Source organism: Nannobrachium achirus (assembly GCF_963921795.1).
Source record: "Nannobrachium achirus genome assembly, chromosome: 7".
Lineage (NCBI taxonomy): Eukaryota > Metazoa > Chordata > Actinopteri > Myctophiformes > Myctophidae > Nannobrachium > Nannobrachium achirus.
The window spans coordinates 37705161-37726861 of NC_137816.1; the positions used below are offsets into that span (position 1 = coordinate 37705161).

The 21701-nt window shown below is 42.2% G+C and overlaps 1 protein-coding gene across 1 annotated transcript in view; it reads right to left on the reverse strand.

Moving 5' to 3' along the window:
• The window catches only part of syt7b (synaptotagmin VIIb), a gene marked incomplete at both ends in the record, with an annotated part of 148066 nt that overhangs the window by 27704 nt on the left and 98661 nt on the right, over nucleotides 1–21701 (reverse strand). Inside the window, 2 exons of the mRNA XM_080730007.1 lie at nucleotides 6536–6658; nucleotides 16804–17151. Of these exons, the coding sequence (XP_080586133.1) occupies nucleotides 6536–6658; nucleotides 16804–17151 (471 nt within the window). The remainder of the gene's footprint in view (nucleotides 1–6535; nucleotides 6659–16803; nucleotides 17152–21701) is intronic.

The following is a 21701-nucleotide window of genomic DNA, read 5'->3' on the forward strand; positions in this document are numbered from 1 at the left end:
GGGAGACTGTGCAACACAATATACTGTAGTAGGGTTTCTGCCATATGATGGATGACAGCCCGGGTGCCAGTGTCAGCACACTTGCACCTCCCACCGATGGGGACAAATCACTCAGCTGCCTCCCCATCACGACACGCAACCTTAATACAACTAATGGAGTCATCTACAACAGGGGGTCTCAAACTTTTTGGGCTCATGCAGGGCGCCTCTATAAATATTCTTTTCCTCCGAGGCTCCCCTACTGTACATCATATTCATAACCTTCACTCCCAGCACCTTGTATTTATGCCATATTTTAATATGGCATAACAGAATGATCTAACTATTTTTTTAAATCAGACTTGTTAATTTTTTTGTTACTAATTATTGTAAGATGATGACAACATCTGAATGAATTTGTGTTTAATTGAGTAAATCAGAATTGCGTTGTACATTCAACTCCATATTAGGGTAACATAAGGACATTTTGCCATTATTCTCCTCGAGATTATGTTGCAAGGAAAATGTTGGGATAATAGCCATTTTGGTTAGAAGAACTGAAAATAACTTAAATAAATTAATTCAAACTATTATCAAATGAACTTGCGGCACCCCTGGACTGCCGTTACAGCACCCAAGGGTGCCCCAGCCGTCACCCACTTTGAAAACTCCTGATCTGTCTTGTCTAGATTCGTGATTTTTGAGCACACTCCTCCGGCCTTGTTCACTGATTAATTCATATCCACTGGGAGTTCCCCACAACGAATGGTGTTGGTCTCCCACTCTGTTGCTGCATAAAGAAGGCTAAGAAAGAGAAGACGAAGAAAAGTCATACGCTTTTAGTAATCAGGACAATAGTGTTTTTTGTTTTTGTATTTTCACTACTGGTTGTGTTCAATCTCCCCCTCACTTTCCTTCGACGGGTTCTCTCTTTAATCAGCTCTCTCGTTCTCAGCTACCAGCCTTGGCCAGGGAAATGGTCAATGAGCTCCAGACATAGATCTGACAGTTCTTACAAAAAAAGCCTCCTTTGTGCTGACCTACATCCCTGTTCTTTTCCAATCATCTCTCCTCTTGTGCCACTGCCTGCTCCAGTGGCCACCTTGGGGACCAGTTTCCAGCCTGGAGAGTCATTAGAGGCTCCAGTTATTGTGATCGCAAGCGCAGACACACACTTTAAAGGTTTGGTTGTGCTCACTGATAGAGGGTGGCAGACACTTCCTGCTTTATTTAGACGTTCAATGTTGTGTGCTGTGCAGCTCAGTAGGTAGAGTCTCAAAATAATACGGTCAGGAACAGAAATGTGATCCCAAATTTAGCGAGTAGTGACCCATACCAAAATATTACAAGGCACTTCTTTGAGTCTTTGCATCTGAACACTTTATAAGGCATTACTCTGTCATGCAGTAAAGGTTATCTGAGTTAGTAATGATTGTGATAGCCTCAGAGGAGCTCATGCTGTTGATGACCACAGGCAGGTGATAAGGTCCAGTCAATTCCATGATTACTGTCTAATAAAATGCCTCAAAACCATTGGTACAGTAACTCAAATAGCTCTGTGACCTCAATCTAAACAGCTTGAGAGAGCATTCACATGACATGAGACACAGATATAAGAACGCTTTCTCAGAGAGATCAGCTGTGGGTGTGGGGTACATCTGCCTTGATCTGACTTGACATAATTACCAATAGCAATTCCAAAACCTCTAATTCAAATTAGGGTCGTATGGCCTCTTATTTCTAAGAAGATGGTGTAGCAAGAGTCAAAAGAGAAGAGTGCATTTGTACAGCGTTAAAGACTATCATGTTAAATGTGATAGCAGTTAACACTGTGTAGTACCGTATTTTCCGGACTATAAGGCGCACCGGACTATAAGGCGCACTGTCAATGAATGGTCTATTTTCGAACTGTTTTCATATATAAGGCGCACCGGACTATAAGGCGCACGTAATAGACGCTACCGTTGTGTTATGCATCCAACAGATGGAGCTGTGCTAAAGGGAATGTCAATGTTAATGAATGATCCATATATAAGGCGCACTGGACTATAAGGTGCACTGTAGTTTTTTGAGAAAATTAAAGGCTTTTAAGCGCGCCTTATAGTCCGGAAAATACGGTACATCCTTGATCTTTCACTGACATTAAGCTTCACACATTCCAATAATACATCAAAGCTTTTTTATTTTTTTCCCCTCTGTACGCAGATTTTGAGAGCAGACAGACAGAGCTTTTCTTTAAGCTGCCAGTACGTGAACAACAGGGGCTAAATAACAGATTGTTTCTCTGCAGTAAAATCCTCATGCAGCCTGTGATGAACAGGTTTTTATATCTAGGTGCTAGACAACGCTGTCTTCCTGTCAACATGTCACACTCCCTCTCGAAGAATTAATGTCTAAGGCTAAGGCTCCTTCATTTGTTTTAATCTTTTATCATTTCCTCAGATAAACAGATAGAAATCTCTTGGTCAAATATTTATAAGAAATATCTACATAATCTACCAGACAAAATAATAATACTGATATATGTTCTTATATTAACTTTCATTGGATGTGGTCACACCATGCCGCCCATGCATGGCGGCATGGTGTTTGAACAAACTATCCACTGTGGACTTCATTCTATGGCATAGTCCACAGTGAAGTCCACAGTGAATAATTTGTTTCTTCTTTTTCTTTTTACATACAGTGATACAACGATACAGCAACAGAACTTTGAACGTCTATGGTATGGGAACATTTCTCTCTGGCAGATTGAGAGTGATGGTGTTCCACTTCTTTCTATATGTCTCTCTCAGTATCTGAAAGTATCTGTCTTTTAGATATTGTCACCACCAGACAGGGACCTTGGATCTCCATATTTAATATTCATATGTTTTTTTTTTTTTTAATGAATCCTATTTTATACTTGTATACTTGTGTTAAAGTATTGAATGGAGCTGCTCTAAAAACTAACAACTTGACACATCGTGACATGTTGTGAGCTTATAGAGCTTCTCTTTATATAGCCTATACTGTATGTGTGTGTGTGTGTGTGTGTGTGTGTGTGTGTGTGTGTGTGTGTGTGTGTGTGTGTGTGTGTGTGTGTGTGTGTGTGTGTGGCGCGTGTGTGTGTGTGTGTGTGTGTGTGTGTGTGTGTGTGTGTGTGTGTTCTGGATTAAACCAAATTATAAAACGGCAGAAAGAAAGCTACCTGACACATAGAGAGAAGCAACCCAAAGGCAGAGCAAACTAGAATGCTATTTAGCCCTAAACAGAGAATACACTGTGGCAGAATACCTGAGCAAAGTGACCGACCCAAAACAAAGACAAATCTTGACTAGGTACAGACTCAGTGAGGACAGTCTTGCAATCGAGAAAGGACGTCATACTGTAGGCATACCTGACTCCCTCCTAGAGAAAACAGACTTTGCACCCACTGCACACAAAATGAAGTGGAAACTGAGCTACAATTCCTAACTGCCTGTCCACTGTACCAAGACATCAGAGACATACAGTACTTCCCACAGATCATAACCACCCAAGGAGAGTTTGAAAACATGACCAATGATGAAAAACTCCCATACCTGCTGGGTGAAGTAAAACAATATGCAAACACAGCAGCAAGATTTGTGAGCAGCTGTGATAGGAGGATATCAAATGGAACGCAACCACCTTAAAAACCATTGTATATATCCCTGCTCTGGCCTGCATGTAACCTTGATGCATGAAAACTGTTACACTCTTTTCAATTGTACATATTTTGTTCCGATTGTATTGTATTGTATTGTATTGTATTGTATTGTATTGTATTGTATTGTATTGTATTGTATTGTGTACACTTCTGCTTTGGCAATGTAAACATACGTTTTCTCATGCCAATAAAGCCCTTTGAATTGAATTGAATTGAGTGTTCTGTGTGTAGGCCTATACTAATAACAAGAACAAAGAGGTTACATCTGTCTGTTTTATAAATATTGAACCAATGAAAAGTATTAACAAGAGCTTGAGAATAAATAATAAGCACATTGCATCCATTGGAACACAGATCCTTTTTCCCTATTTCCTGAAAAGTAGCGGTTTTGTACACACATACAGTACAAGGTTTCCGCCCCCAACAGCAAAGATATATCCTTGGAGGGATTATCGGCCCATCATTCTCAGTCTACTGGGCTCTATCAAAAAGGTTGGGGGGTTGGGGGGCGCTGTGGCAAGCAGCTGGGCACACCTCGGGGACCTTCGCTGGTGTAACCAGAGAGACAGAGCGATGGACAGAGATGATGATTGAGAGTTGTTATTAGCTGTGGAAGGACGCTAGACATCTTGGCCATGCGACCCCTGAGGGCGGTAGCTGGCACTGGCAGTCTGTGATTAAAGCAAGGCTTTTGACAGGCCTCCAGGCAGGCAGAGAGGGAGTGGATTAAAGCCTCACACTCACTACAGCAGTGTTAATTTTGTCGACCCGAGACTAAGACTAAAAGATTTTGATATTTTGTCGATAAGACTAGACTAGACTAAAACTATTTCAGAAGACTAAGACTAAGACTATTATTTGTGTTATTCAAAAGACTAAGACTAATTCTAAATCTAAGACTAATGAAATTAACACTGGTATGTAACTGCAATGAAATTAAAGCCAAATACATATTTTATGTATGGTTTAGTTTGACCAAGTAACAGGCAGTAGAAGACAATCGACTTGTTCAGTTATGTGGTTATATTTAGCCTAACAAAAGACAAAGACTAAAAGACTAAGACTAATCCCAAAAGACTAAGACACACTAAGACCAAGACTAAAATATTTTTATATTCAGTCGAGTCGACTAAGACTAGACTAGACTAAAACAATTTCAGAGGTCTAAGACAGGACTAAGACTAAATGGTGTTATTCAAAAGACTATGACTAAGACTAAATCAAAATGTGCTGAAAAAGTTAACACTGCACTACAGCCCTGTGCACTATAAGTGCTCTGTGTGGGCATTTCAGGCTGTGTACAGGCCATCGCTGTGGCATGTAACAATTCAGTCTCACCTCTTCCTCTCAAACTGATTTAGCATTCGTTGCACGTGAAAAGTTAACCCAAAAACATTTAATTTGGAAAATCCTTAAAAACTAAAATTAAGTTCAGTCTGCTTTCCTGCTGAAGCAGGTGGCGGAGCAGTCAATTCCAATCAAGATTCATGCTGTCAGGTTTAGTGCAATTACAGAGCCCCGCCAAAAACCTACGGTATAACTCTGCAAAAATAGCCTCATCTACAACACATCGCATCACGACACATTGTGAGCCTGTAGACTGCATATTTTCAGCAAGTGAAACCGCCATACGATGAAACATAAAATACACTATTATTTGCTAACCATAAGAGCTACGATCGTTGTTTTCCTCCACTCCAGCAAAGAAATGTTGTCGCTGACAGTTGTTGTGGGATCACTAGCAGAGAGGAGTTGGTATATTTTGAGGGCTTTTAATGCGAGGAACCGTTCCCCTGAATAACGAGCATCCTCCCACCACTGTGCCCTCCATATTCGACTCACAGATCAAACCCCTTTTGAGTTGGCGAGGAAGAGAGGGAGCCAGGCAGACTAACGAAGGTGTGGAGGGATGACATGAACAAGAATGAGGGGGCATGAAGTCTAGAGGTGGTCAAACAGAGGGAACAGAAGCAAAGGGATCAGAAAAACAAGGATAATTAGGGAAAGTAAACACAAACATGAGAAATGCAGCCACTCCCATTGGAAAGATGGAGGCATTACACAATAAAAGAATGGTGGAGGCATGGAAGCAAAAAAGCCCAGAATGACGTCATCAAGAAGACCCACTTACAGTAGAGAAAATGTCTTCTTTGTAAAGATGGTAAAATGTTTAGGAAAAGGGCTTTTCTTTGTAAGATTACATATCAGGCAGAAGTAATTTTAGATAATAGCCATCATACATTGTAGATCATTGCTGAAACAGCCCGAGATGGTAGGTTTACTTATTGCACCTTTTCTCCCATTTCTATACACGAAACTGTCTTAGCAACAGATTTTTCACCCATTGCAATCCTCCCTCTCCCTCTCCCTCCCTCTCTCTCTCTCGTCCACAGGGGCGTCACAAGGGGGGGAAAGGTGGGACTGAGTTACTAGGGCCCAAGGTGGAGGGGCAGATAGCAGATATACAAGATAGCAGACATACAAGCTCACAGCGTGGCACCGAGTGCCACACTGCGAGATTGTAGATCTGCTATTTTTGAAAAGTTGTGAAAATGTCTGCAAATCTTTGAATATATGTATTTTTTAAGCAAACATTTGTAACTCAAATTTTGCTTCTGGTGGGTCACTGGAACGAAACATTTTGAGATGGGGGATCCGTGGCCAAATACATATCGTTTTGTGGGTCCTTCACAAGAAAAAGTTTGCGCACCACTGACATAGAAACATAGTAAAAAAAATAAAAAAATAAAAACCTTCGAAGAATTTGAAATATTCAAAGACAAATTTTCACGATTCTTCAAGAACATTCGTGGGGGGGGCCCGCAGTGAATCCTTATACCCAGGGCCCAGAATTTGGTGCGACCGACACCCTTGCTCGTCCAGTACCTCTTTTCTGGTGAAGACTGATTTTCCTGGCATGCCGGTGCTTCCTGGAGATCTGGCAGGTTGGCAAAGTCATCCTGTTCAGCCAGCCCAATTGCTAGAGACAAAACAACCATCTTCCCCTCACTGGGCACACAGACACACAAGACACACGGATATAGGGAAACAGACACCAACATACAGACATACATACAAACAAACAGACACACACACAGACCATACCACACACACATGCGGTGCAAGTACACAAAGAGAGTTAGGGAGAAGTTGCATTATTTTTTTTTTATAATATTAATAGCACAATCCATTCCAGTGCATCTCAACCAGTGGAACAAGGCACTGCTGTGGAATGAGCTCAGGTGTGCTTTGGGATTGTTGCTATCATTAAGGAAATCTCCATGCCAAATACAATTACTATCGACCTGCTACAGCAATTACTGTAGACCTCGGTCCATCTCAATGCATTTTGGGTCAAATCCAGCAGCGCATGTGTTGCTTGGCCTTTCGTATGATCATACAAGCCTTGTCATGCATCATACAAGCAATCAATAATTGTGTGCCTTGGAAGTTTTGTCACTTGTCAGGCAGAGACCTTGTATCTCCAAGTTTCAAATGTGTATGTTTTTTATGGGGGGAAAATTAAAGCCCTATTTCATCATACAAGAGTATTGCACGAAAGTAGTGAAAATAGCAGATCTACAAGCACACAACGCCTCGCAATGCGAGGCGTTGTGTGCTTGCAGATCATCTATTTTCACTGTGTTTAATCGTTTAAAGAATAATAACAAAAAAGGAAGGCTTTGGACATACAAGGTTTCCAGCTGACAGCGACGATTTGTTGCTTTACCAAAGTGTGCCTCAGCACCAAAAAGGTTGAGAACCACTGATCCATTCACAGTTCTATCGTCCTCTGATTTCTGTTTCATAGACACAGAAAGGTGTAAAGGGAGTGAAAAGAGAAAAGACAATTGAAATAAAATTAAAACAACAACAACAGCAACAACAAACAACAACAAAACAGGAAATATATGTGAATAAAAGCAAAGCAAATTCTGGAAAATTGAAGGCACATAAACAAAAACAAAAGCAAAAGAAGCACATCCAATTGATTTGTAATTATTGTTCTCCAGCCTGAAGTAATTTAAATCGAGGTTTACTGAAGTATGCTGCAATGTGAATTCTACAGGCCGTGACAACAATGACCTTAACGAATACGCATTTACACGCCACCGTTGCTAATGTGAATTCACACAATAACTACACATGCAATGCAATGCACTCGCTCACAACACATTCCTTGGGACCTGAGCTCTGTCCTCATTATTTTAACAAGCTGGAAAGCAGTGCAACAGTAAAGTGAGTCACTGTGGACTAGAGTTCTCATTCTCACAGTTTCTCTATCATCCTAGCTTTAAACCTCACGCAAGCCTATTTAATACATTGTAAAACAGTGTCGCTGGCTCTAAATAGCCGATCTACAACACTGTCGTACAATGAAGTATAAATTAAGCGACAGCCTTAATATATTCGCACTGATCCCAGGTCTAACATACATTTATCAGGCCTTTATTTCCTCTCACTTCCTTATTTGTCTACGTGGGTCTCTTTCAAATCCACATTTCTGTATTGTCAGATAACCAACACGGTTACAAAAGTAACCTTATGTTCTCTTTTAAATATTTCAGTGTTTCAAACGATGGTGTGAAACCTCACTCATATTATCAGTGAACCGGGATTACAAAAGTAACCTTTCAAATACTTGTTTCTGTGTCTCACTGCGGTGAGATTCCTGTATGCCTTTTGCACCGATAACTTTGCCCCCCATAGCCGTGATTGACAGCTAGCTCACCAGTTTGCAGAGCTCTTTCTCAACATGCAGACTGATGTGCTATGGCAGTTTTACGGCAGATCTGACAATTAGGGACTGTTGGATATTTATTTATATTGAGGCATTGCAGGAGGAACTTTAAGTGATATTTATATTGAGGCGAGGCATTGCAGGAGGAACTTTAAGAGATATTTATATTGAGGCATTGCAGGAGGAACTTTATGTGATATTTATATTGAGGCATTGCAGGAGGAACTTTAAGTGATTTGACATAAAAAGACATGACCCTCCTTCTAACAAAGTGGTTCTCAACCTGTGGGTCGGGACCCCCAGGTGGGTCCCCAAATTATTTTGGGGGGTACCCAGATGATTAACTTAATGTGGAACATTAAGAAAGAAATCAACAACACTAAAATGACAAATTAGACATTGGCCAAATTGTCAAATATTAGAGGCAGAAATCGTGAAAATAGCCAAACTACATGCTCACAACACCTCGAATATTATGTTGACGATCACATCGTGCTCAACACTGATTATAAACGTAAATATATGTACAAGCCAGCCAGCTGTCTGCTTAGTGCTTACCCACTAGCTGTGGTGGTAGAATGGTTCAAATAGATGGGACAACCGGGTTCACTTCCTGTCCCTGGTTTAACAGTTGTCTGTTTGAGTTTTTGTGACCCGTGGTTAAACAACTCGTGTCCCATTGGGGCGTTGACCAGATCGGAGGCTGATCAATGGATCTATTAACTATTGGTTCATTATTAACCTGCAGTGACTAGCCTACAGTGCAGCCTAAAGAAAACAAATTAGGCTGTCATACAGTATGCAAGGTTTGTATGGCCTGATGAATCTGGTTTGACTTGTTAATCATTGCGGAACAGGGCTCGCGTTACGTGTTACGCTGGACCATTACGCACAGCTGGGCATATTTATAGCTTCCAATTAATCACATGTACATCATACTGAGTGGCTTCAAATTATTATGAATCAGCAGGGACATGCAGAGAATGTTAGAGAGGCAGGGGCTGAAATTTCTAAATGGGCCTTTTAGTGGAAATATCGAAAATAGCAGACCTCCAAGCTCGATGCGTTGTGAGCTTGGAGGTCAGCTATTTTCGATGCTTGATTTCTACACAGAGAGGGCAATTATTTCAAAATAAGATTCTGCATTCAAGTTCAGGAGAGTTTGGACAAGGCAATTCTCTTGAATGCTGACTTCAGGTATGGCATGGAAAGAGGGCATTTGCATTTCTTTCACCATAGTAAAAACTGCATTCATGGTCTGGAGCGAGGGCACTTTTTACAGACAGATAAAAGGGCAGGGGCTCAAGCCCCCTCTGATGTCTATGTGTGCACGTGCCTGTGAATCAGTAGCCTACTACCTATCATTCTATGAGCAACACACTGCAGAGAGGATCTCTCTCTCTGGGTGGGCTGGGATAATTGCATCTATGACACATAATGCCTGTTGAAGTGTTTTGTAACAATTTTGCTTAATTGCCTCGTTGAGACAGGTTAAAACAGCAGACAGTCATGGCTCGTTTGTCAACCAACCAATATTATATTGTACTGTTTCGATCTATTTCTAATACAAAGTAACTTACCAATCTGACTGCACATGCTGGGTCGTACCGGTAGCTCCTTTCGGAACCTCTCCCTCCGCTATACAGCTCCGAGATGAGGTTCCTGCTCATAACGAGCCCATTAGAGCTTTTCCGGGGATAGTTTGCCACGTGACCATTCACCAAACATTGTATCCAAAAATTAAAGGTCCTATACCCATTCCTCAAATGTCTACTTTTTAACAGCAGGGGTAATCCAAGCGATGTGTTTTAAATTGCTCGTTTTGTCAGCCAGTTCCATGTTTTTCCCCAGTGAAATGTTACGGAAGCAGTAATGTGCATGCATGACTTGCCATTAATCTGTGTTGCAGCCACCAAGCGGTCGGGGCGAGAAATGGCCACAGGCTGACAAAAACACGGAACTGGCTGACAAAACGACCAATTTAAAACACATCGCTTGGATTACCCCCACCGTTAAAAGAGTAGACATGTGAGAGACGGGTATAGGACCTTTACTTTTTGGATACAATGTTTGGTGAAGGTAAGAATGGTCAAAAACGTGGCGAACTATCCCCAGAAAAGCTCATATGGGCTCGTTATGAGCAGGACAGAGCTGTATAGCGGAGGGAGAGCTTCCGAAAGGAGCTAGCTGGGTCGGCATTCCAATGACAACGATGGGGGTGTGGTTCCCTGTTCCCAATGGTGGCGTGTGGTTACTGTCGGTGCAAAAGGCTTACACAGGCTGGTGAGCTACCTCACTCATATTATCAGAGAACGGGGATTATGAAAGTAACCTTAAATTCTCTTTCAAATACTCCTTTCAGACTGGTTTTGTTTGTTTTACAAAAGTAACCTTAATTGTCTCACATGTTCACTATCCTCTATATTAGCCTGAGGTTTTGCGTTAACAGAGATTTATCCATTATGACCCATTATGAATGAACGGAAATTATTTCTATCACAGCACAAAGCTGTACTTCATCCGAATATTAAAATTGATTAGCGTAGCAGATGGATTTCCTCCAACACTTTAGCTTTTCCTAAATCTTCCTCTGACCCATATACATCTCTCATCTTCACTCCATTGATTTTCTATCTCTTCACACTTATTATCCCTTTCCCAGCTTGTACGCTCTCACACTCTCTCTGTCATGCTTTCTCTTGTTTCTTCCTCGCTCTCTCTCGCCCCTTACAAAGGGTGGTATTTGAGAAGACAACGGCCCACCAGAGATACATTAACAGCACCAACTTGAGTTTCATTGATTGGGTCGACCATAGCATGCAGGGGTGTCACACCAAATTCTGGGCCCTGGGTGCTTTAACTATTGAAAAATAGCAGATATACAAGCTCACAGAGCGGCACTGAGTGCCGCGCTGCGGGCTTGTAGATCTGATATTTTTGAAAAATCGTGAAAATGTGTGCAAGTCTTTAAATATTTCAAATCCTTCTAAGATTTTTTGAAAAATATGTTTATATGTCAGTGGTGCTCATACCTTTTCATGTGAAGGATCCCCAAAATGATATGTATTTTGCCCACGGACCCCCATCTCAAAATATTTAGTTCCAATGACCCCCCCCAGAAGCAAAATTTGAGTTACAAGACATGTATTCAAAGATTTGCACACATTTTCACACGACTTTTCAAAAATAGCAGATCTACAAGCTTGCACGCGGCACTCTGTGCCGCGCTGTGAGCTTGTAGGGTATAAAATAATTCCAGGCCCCTCCTTGGGCGCTAGTAACTCAGTCCCACTTTTCCCCCCCTTGTGACGCCCCTGATGGCATGGATGACCTAAAACAAGGGTGTACTTCAGCCGGGGCAATCATTACCACCTACACTAGTCACATCGATTAGAAATGTAATTGGGGCTGGTGGAGTGACTACGCAGTGTGACAGGCCTAGAGACATGTGGTCGCTAGTTGGATAATGGAATCTGTTTGGCTGCTCACACACCAATGATCCCAAATATATGAAATGGCTCCCTCTCGCTCTCTCTCTCTCCAATTTGTGTTTGCTGTCAGGTGTTTGGTCCAAAGAGATTCATGAGCACAGGGACAATGGACGAGGCCACCGCTCCATGCTCTACATACAGAATCTGCTCTGAGTTTATTGAGCCATGATTCACCGAGTATAGGGAGGTCACCGGCCTAATGGTGCAGAGAGACACTAGTCTAGAGTGTAGGGGTTAGGGCAGGGGTGGGCAACTTTGATGATTGACTATATTTCCACATTTAGTTCAGAGGGCCACATTGCATATACTATCGGGCAAAACCTCTCATATCTGTAATTTCATTTTTTTTTTGTAAAATCCCTCCGCTCTGCAAATTCCAACTCACTAAAGGGCAAAAACACTAAGTTACGCACTGTGGGGGACCGGGCTTTCAGCTCAGCTGCTCCTCGACTGTGGAATGACCTCCCCGACCACCTGAGAGCACCACAGTCCATTGAGACTTTTAAAGGACTTTTCTTTTTAACAAGGCGTTTGCCTAGACAGTCTTATGGATGTTTTATGTGTTAAACCTTTTCTTGGCTGTGTATAGGTGAACAACATCCTGATTTTATTCACTTCTTTGTTTCTCGTTTTAATTCTTAGTTGTTTTCTTAATGTTTTTCGATTTTAATGTAGCACTTTGAGATTTGCTTCAAATGTAAAGTGCGTTACCAATACAAATTATTATTATTATTAATTATGTTAACTTTATGAACTAAAGTACCAATACATTGGACATAAAAAGACAATAAAATGTTAATAGTAGTCATTAAGCTTCTAATGAAGTAATTAAAGCGGGTCATGTTTGGAATTGTAACAGCTGAAATCAATAATATTAATATACCAGTATTCTGATATTAACCTGCAGGCCGCATTAAGTGAAAGTGGGGGCAGCATGTGGCCCCGGGCTGCCAGGTGCCCATGTATGGGTTAGGGGAAGGTGTGCAAGGTTCCATTTGCAGGGGGCGAAAGAAAGGGGGGAAATCCATGGCTCTGCTTTTGATATCCACCCTCTGGTCATTCGTGTTTATCGCTGATGGGGATACGATTTACACCTACTTCTGGTCCGACTGAATTAAATACATGGATTTCCTTGTGGTTAATGGTGATATGTTATATTTATGTTTGATAATTATCCCAATTTAAAGGATAACTTTGATTTTTTACAACAAGGGTTCATATTTTAGATAGTCATTTAGAGAAAAGAAAAGATGAGTGTTACAATGTTTTCATTTACTTCTTTCTATCATTTTAGTGATTTTAACGATTTTGACTTGCATGCATGCCCCCAGGTTGGGGGCATGCATGCAAGTGGCTAAACATGTCTTTTTATACACAATAAGCCCATTCCCAAGATGCACTGCAAACCTTCATGGGCAGATGTGACTTATGGAGGCTGGTGTAAATAGAAACAAAGAAATTGCCGGCTTATTGTGTCTAAAAAGACCTCAAAATATGTCATGATCTGGACCACACGGTGGCCCTTCCAGGGTCTCACCCCGGCCTTTTCACCTCGTCCTGCTTGCCCCCTCCCCTCCTTTGAGTAGCCTACCTGATTGACAATCTGAGATCCTCCCAGTATCACAGCTGTGAGCGGTTGACTAATGACCAGAGACTATTTAAACCTGTCAGTGTTTGCTTGCTCTCATTGCTGGACCATTGTATTTGTCTGTTCCTCAGTTGTGTGTGTTGTATTGTAGTGTCTGTCCCATTTAGCGCCACCTTCAGGCCGATTTTTTAAAACACATTTTTGGACACTACTCTAAAAAAATCACGCGAATCGCTACACAGTATGTCTACACTCATCTCATCAACATGGATCTCTCCCATATAGCGCCACCATCAGGCTGATTTTTTCAAACACATTTTTGGACACTGCTCCTACACATTTTGCCCTAAAATCACGCTGCGACCTGACGGTCGCTTATCTCCCGATTAGGGAGTCTTACAGGTGTTTATGGTTTAAGTTAAGTAAAGTCTTCGTTAACCCGTCCTCCGTGGTTTCCTGCCTTTACTTTGAGATCATTTTTGAGATCAGATCATGACAAAATACTAAAATCGCTAAAACAATATAAAGCAGTATGCCTAAATGAAAACATTTGAACACTCATCTTTTATTTTATCTCATTACAATCTAAAATATGAACCCTTGTTGTAAAAAAAAACAAAGTTGTCCTTTAACAATAAATAAAAGATTATATCTGCACACTGCCCATCCTGCACGGTACAGGAACACCACTTCACCCATTTAGGCCGAGAATTATTGAATGCTTTAACCAGTGAAAATGGCAGATATACAAGCTCACAGCGCGGTACCGAGTGCCGCTCTGTGAGCTTGTATATCTGCTATTCTTGAAATCGTGAAAATTCGAATTTTGACCCGATTCTATAAGTGCCTTTTGAATCCCTCTAAGGTTTTTTTTTTTGAAAAACCTATGTTTCTATGTCAGCAATCTGGCTCGCCATCGTCAAGGAAAAGGTCCTTTTCACTTAACTGGAGCTCAGTCTGTTCTTGAGAGACTACTATGACAGTGGTTCTCAAACCTTTTCATGTGAAGGACCCCCAAAATTATATGTATTTGGCCATGGAACCCCATCTCAAAATATTGTATCAGGGACCCCCCAGAAGCAAAATATTTGAGTTACAAATGTTCACTTTAAAAATGAGATATTCAAATATTTGCAAAAATGTTCATGATTCTTCAAAAATAGCAGATCTACAAGCTCACAGCGCGGCACTCGGTGCCGCGCTGTGAGCTTGTATATCTGCTATTTTTCAATAGTTAAAGCAGTCAATAATTCTAGGCCTAAATAAAGCAACAACCTTCCTCCTGCCCGAGGAGGGTTGTCTGTGACCAAAGACGTTGCTTCGCTTCTTTAGATAAAGCTGTGCTCCCTGCAGGTTGGACAGTGTGTGGGTATGTTTTTATTGTTATATGTTGACGACATTAACCCTTGAGTCATTTTGGGCACATTTGTCAAGATTTAAAGATAAAAATTTTAAATTAACATTTTATACTGTAAACTCACAACACTATGTGACGCATTGTATGTAGATTGGCTAGTTTAACTAGTAAAGGGATTAAGTGGTTACGAAAATGTCCACCCCTGTTTTTCCTACAAACCGAAACCTGTGTGTGTGTGTGTGTGTGTGTGTGTGTGTGTGTGTGTGTGTGTGTGTGTGTGTGTGTGTGTGTGTGTGTGTGTGTGTGTGTGTGTGTGTGTGTGTGTGTAGGTGTGTGTGTGTGTAGGTGTGTGTAGGTGTATGTCTGTATGCTTGTGTGTAGTAGGCTGTGAGAGATGTGTGGACGATAACCTCCAGGCTTTCCTGTGGAGCACATCATCTATAATCTATCATTCCACACACGCAGTAGAAGCAAGCTGTCAGTGCTAGGGTTGCACCAGTCATCTGTGAATCCATTCGTAAAATCCATCACAGTCCATATTAAGATCTTAGTAGAGACGCGAGTTAGTTGTTTTAAATCTAGTGACTCAAACATAATGATAACACTTTACAGTAAGAGTACATGAAATAACATGAATTCATGCATGACAATGCATTGCTTCATGCATTATGAATATGCATAACCAGGAAAGTACACAGTGTCATTCGTGTCTTCATGCATGAGCAACACATTAATTAAAGCATTCAATAAGATAATTTTATCATCAGAAATGTTAGCTTATTAATCGTGCACGATCGATAACGATTTCTTGTTAGTAGTTAGTTAACGAAATAGACTACAGAACCAAAGCTAACTAACCCATCACAGAGCACATACAGTGTATCGCTTGTATGTCAAAACCCATAACTTTTCAGGAAACTAAAAAAAAAAAGACCTGTGTTCCAATGGATCCACTGTAGTTATCAAGTCACGAGCTGTTGCTAATATGTTTCATTCCTTCATAAAACCCACAGACAGACTTAAACACTTTCACATTTGTATCCCTTTTTTGAAGCATTATGTCAGCCGAAAGTTACCCAAATTATCAAAATGTTCAATTTTTTTCAAAAATAGAGGCTCTAAAATACAAGGTAACAATTTGCATCAAACTTTTCATGCACCAAGGAAGTCACTCTTCAACCATAGGTCGTACAATCGAAGTCATTGAACAAAAATAATATAATAATACAACATATATTTGACTCAACTCGCCATATACTGTAGTGTAGGCCATACCCATTTCCAACTAGATTTCTTTCAGCGATCATTTGATGATGTACTTTAGTACCTTAGTAAATGCTTTTTTTAAAGAGTATTATTATTGTCAGCGGCAGTGAGAGAGGGATAGGACAGGTGGACAGAGAGAAGGGGAATGACACAAACAAACAAGCACACGTTGAAGAAGGCATTTTGTGCTCATGTGGTACAGTATGCCCCCTAACCATTCGGCTATCGGGTCGTCCCATACTTTACTGTAGCTAATGCTTCAATACATGTGTTGTTCATGCATGATTGAGGACATGAATGAAGCACAGAATTCATGTAAATTCTTGATTATTCATGAGGTAATAATGCCTGAAATAATGCATTGTCATACATTAATTCATGCATTCATGTTTTTTTCATGTCACCTTAACATAAAGTGTTGGTGTTCGTTGGTGAAGACCTTGTGTGCTATCCAGCACCAAGAGGATTACACCAAGTAAGTAACAAAGTGTTACTAACATAAGGAATAATGGGGAGCGAACTATGCCTGTATATCTTTGGGGCATGAGCACTGACTGACAAAGGACAAAATAAGGCACACATAAACAATCAAGTTGAAAAATGGAAATATGAAATGTGGCTTAGATGCATACACCATCTCATTAAATCTATTGCAAAGTAAAATAGCAATGATGAGCAGAAATGCAGAAGATAATACATCATGACACTCACAGGAAAGACTTGACATCCAGACCTCTGTGACGGATCTGTCCCATCACGTGGTCCCAGCTGCCTGGGTTTGACCTGGACCGGCCCGCTCCAGCCCCTCTGTACCGCGAGGCTCCTGCCGGACTCCCCCGGACCCCCCGCGGGCCCCCTCGATGGCCCCCGCCGCCTGGGCCTGTGTGCAGCTGGCCCAGGCTCTGGGAGGTGGCTGGGGGGTCGTTGGGACCCGGCGGGGGCTGGTGGGTGAGGGGCTGTTGGAGACTCTGCTGCCGCACCAAGGGCCGAGGGCGCGCCACGGCTGAGGATGGAATGTGCTCCAGAGTGGAGGCAGAGGACAGGGAAGGGTCCCCAAAACTGACAAGGACATAGTGGAGCACCAGGGGAAAAGAGGTGGTAACAACGAGGGACACAACAGGGTTAAAGATGGAGAATGAGATATGGGATGGAATTTAAGGTGGGGGGGATAGATGGGAGGAGGATGGATAAATTAGTGACACAGAAGTGATACAGAAGGGTCATGATGTGTGGATCAGAGGTAGAGAAGATAAAGAAAGTACCAGCAACGCAGACCATCAGGTGAAGAAGAGGAGATGAGAGAGAGAGACAGAGAGGAAGAGAGAGAGAGAGAGAGAGAGAAACACAGAGACAGAAAGACAAACGGAGAGAGAGAGAGAAACAGAGAGAGAGGGGAAAAGAGCAACAGACAAGTGTCCATCAGCCATAGAGCCAAAAGAAGCAAAGTAGCTACAAAGTAGTACAGTATAAACAGTATGGCAGCGTGCCAATGGGCTGGCATACAATATGCAAACAGTTTGACTATAATAATACAGACATGTGTTGCTGGAGATTGACCTCCTCCTTGAGCAGAATGAACTTCAAACTGGAACTGCAAGTGCCAGTCGCTGTCCTCTGAAGCACTAAAGTGTTTCTCTACGTTATCTTTCTTTCCAATCTGCCTCGACCTCTTGCTACCTCCCCCCCTATATCTATCCCATCGCACATTTCCCTTCCATCAATCTCTCCACTGTCTGCTTCCACTCGGCCGTGCTTCTAACTCTGTGCTCCTGATCTCAACTCGTCTCCATCTCATCTGCCCATTAATCTTTTCCTCACCCCTTCGGTTCAGCCCTCCCATCAATCTATCTCTGCACCACCTCCAAACCACCACCGCCCTCAAACCCATGCTCTGTAATCGCCCCATTGTCCGCTCTTACGCTTGTTTAATAGTGCTTCTCTCCCTATCCTCACCTCAATCTCTGCCCTGCCCGATTACTGTAAGCTGGTGCTAAACAGCTCTGTCTGAAGCTAATGCTGCGCGGGAGGATTTACTGCCTGCCGGTGTAGTGGCAGTGGATGTATGGGACGTAGGCTGAGGTGGCCGGACCCTTCAGTGAGCGCTCGGCTGCAATTCTACTGGAGAACAAGTCCCTGAAGTACACAAGGCATGTGATCAAATAAATACAGTGCCGTGGCCGCGCGCACACACACACACACACACACACACACACACACACACACACACACACACACACACACACACACACACACACACACACACACACACACACACACACACACACACACACACACACACACACACACACACACACACACACACACACACACACACACACACACACACACACATCTCACATGCTACGCACCAGTGCGTGCACCATTTGGTGTTTTATTTGGTGGCGATGATGAGAATGTGTCTGTACAATGTAACCACTTGTAATGAAACCGTGCATATAATATGAAAGGGAGTCGATGCGAATCTGATGAGCAACATTCTGTTAATGTGTTTCTGTTAGGTGCAAGTGTTATGAGCAAGATGTCAAAAGGAAATCGTGGTATTATGAGGCTTGCAGTTTGACTTTTGTGTTTCACAAGGTCCTACTCTTCCCCCACGTATAACTTCTATGCCAGAGGTCAACAAGGATAACGTCGTTTTCGGGTGAAAACCTTTTATGTCCAAAGCCGTTCGTTTTGCATTTATCATTTTAAAAATGATTTAAACTAGTGAAAACAGCCGATCTACAAGCACACAACGCCTCGCACTGTGAGGTGTTGTGTGCTTGTAGATCTGCTGTTTTCACTACTTTTGTGCGACGGCCTTGTATGATGACACAGGGCTTTACTTTGCGAAAGAACGTACACATTTGAAACTTGGAGATACGAGGTTTCCACCCGACAACGGCGATAATGATGAATGAAGATGTCCTTGAAGCATAATGAACATAGTGGATGACCATACCGTAGGCCTACCCAATGCTCACTGTTGCCTTTTAGTCCGACAAACATTTTATCATAACTGACATCATGATAAATCGATAAATCTGGTTGGATTCACCATGGCTCTTGGCCAGACATCTGGGCAGCCAGTCCCTGTGCTAATACATTTTGCCAGGCTGCTCAGTGTCATAAATTTGGCTTGGGGCTTTTTACTACTCATTCTGAAATATCCAGAGCTCTGTCAAACAGACAGACTCTAACTGCCCAGACATTGCTCATTGTTTTCTTTGAGCTATATTTTGAATATATAAGTACTGATGTACCAGGGGCTGCTACACTTCAGAATCCAGGGTGTTTTTTTTTGTACACATCCTAGTGTATGCTGTGCCTTAAAAATATGATCTGCTGTATGCCATCACTAATGGATGGATTTTTACATTTCTGCTACCTTGAAAGTCAATTAGTCTGACTAAATACTAGAGTGATTTGTAATTAAAGGACCGTGAGGAGCAGAGAAACAATAAGACAGAGGCAGAATGAGAAACAGATACCAACAGCGTACGTGTGTGTGTGAGAGAGAGAGAGAGAGAGAGAGAGAGAGAGAGAGAGGGGGGGGGGGGGGGGGGGGGAGAGACAGAGAGAGAGAGAAACCAAAAATAGAAACCAATTCCAAGGGAAAATGGAGGTAGATCTGAAAGGGGGAGGAAAGCAGAGGAGTGAAAGGAGTGAAGTGTGAGAACTGATAAGTAATTCAGATGAAGCCCAAATTCTCAGATTGTGTTGTGAGAGAGCCGTTTAAAAAATGAAGACCAGACAATAAGTGTCTGACTCACTGAGAAGTGTGTGCATGTTGGTTCAACATATACATGTACGGTACATGCACTTTGACACTTTATTATGGTATTTATAATGGTTATTATTACTATGATTTATATGACGTATTCTCTCAAATGTTTTGAAAGGGAGTCGAATATTCATATGAATCCAAAATACACTGATGATTGTGCAGTCAAACGATGAAACTATATGGAATCTTTGAAAAGGTTGTGGGGGTCCCTGCTTCATCTCTCTCTCAGCTAAGGGGAAAACGTTGAAGACCCCTGCCCTATGAATAGAATCGGCTTGCAGATTGTTTTGGATTTTATAATGTCAGCTAGAAGGGTGGAGAATGAAGGTGTTTGTTTATGAATGACGTTCTCTTTAGTCAGAGCCTTAAACTACATCAAAGAGAGCAGGGACATGCTCCGAAATGCATTGGTTCTCCTTCAAGCAATCCTTAAAAAGTCCGCTTTTGCACACAAACACCCCTTCTTTTTCCTTTAATTGCAGAGCAGCGGGGCTCTGCTCTGCTATGCCCCACTGATACAGTACATGCATATCATTGCAATCAAGGTGCCCTTGCAAAGTGACTTTTCCCCCTCTGTGTCTGCGCCATGCCACTGTTGTGCACAATGCTACTCAACATGCATGTCCTCATGCCCATCACTCTGTCACTCATCTGCATAAAACTCACTTGCTAGACCGCAGACCTCCGGCATGCATGTGGCTCTGGATCGTCTGCCAGCGCCCAGCTTTGAGGCCCCCAGTCACCATGCTTCGCAGGCTGTCACTGCGACTGGGCCCTGCCCCAGACTCAGAGCCAACCCCACCCCTACACTCACTGGCCCCGGGGGAGGCTCCAGCACCTCCCTGCCAACCCTTATTCACAGCCCCACTGAGAGGGGGACGCAGGAGGGATCACAGAGAGGAAAGACACAGACCAACGACGGAGAGAGAGAGAGAGAGACAAAGGACGGAGAGACAGACGGACAAAGAAAGAATTGGGAGAGCAAAATAATTGTTAGTGATGTTAGTCAAACCAGTAAGTAAAAGCATTTTGCCGAGATAGAAGGGGGGACCTAATCCAACCACAAGGGTCCATTATACGTTGCAGAAAGTGAAACGGCAGCAAGACAGACAGCTAGCATTTCAGCCAGTCAGTCACCAAAATGTGAATGGCTTTAGGTTAGCAGTGAAGGTACTGTATGGATAAGATTAACTGTGTAACTAAACTCAAAACAGATTTGTCTACTTAACAAAGTTAGTTTCAAAGTAATAGCACTAGCACTCTTCTAAACTCTATAATATTCACAGTTTATAATAAGTACAATAAACACCATGGACGGTCTCATTGACAAATTAAGCTATCCCAAATATATGGACATAATAAAGGAATAAGAAATTGTACTGTATTCTTACTTATGCTGCAAGAAAAAGCACCAACCGTAAAAGGCAAAAAGTAATAGTTGATTTAGTGCCACTAGCATATCTTACAAAGGTTGTTATTGTAAAGTATTTATTTTATCGTTTGTTTGTCTGTGTGTGCGGAGCTAATCTTAGAACAATGATAGACAGAGTAGGCCAAGGAAGTCACTCCAAACCACATTTTTGAGCAGTGCTCCTCGAGCTAAGCTCCAACATCTGTCTTTGTCCGGGGCGTGAAGCGTGGCCTACACCTAGCCTACATGATGACCACTTTACGCTTTGGCCTATAACTGGTATCGCACAAGTTCCCTACTCGGGAACAATGCAAGTCGGGAATGATGCAAGGTGGGAATGCATGCCCCACCCAGTTATGCAATAGCTGGTACCCTTTGTACCTGTTGTCAGAGTACAATTTGTACCTGTCT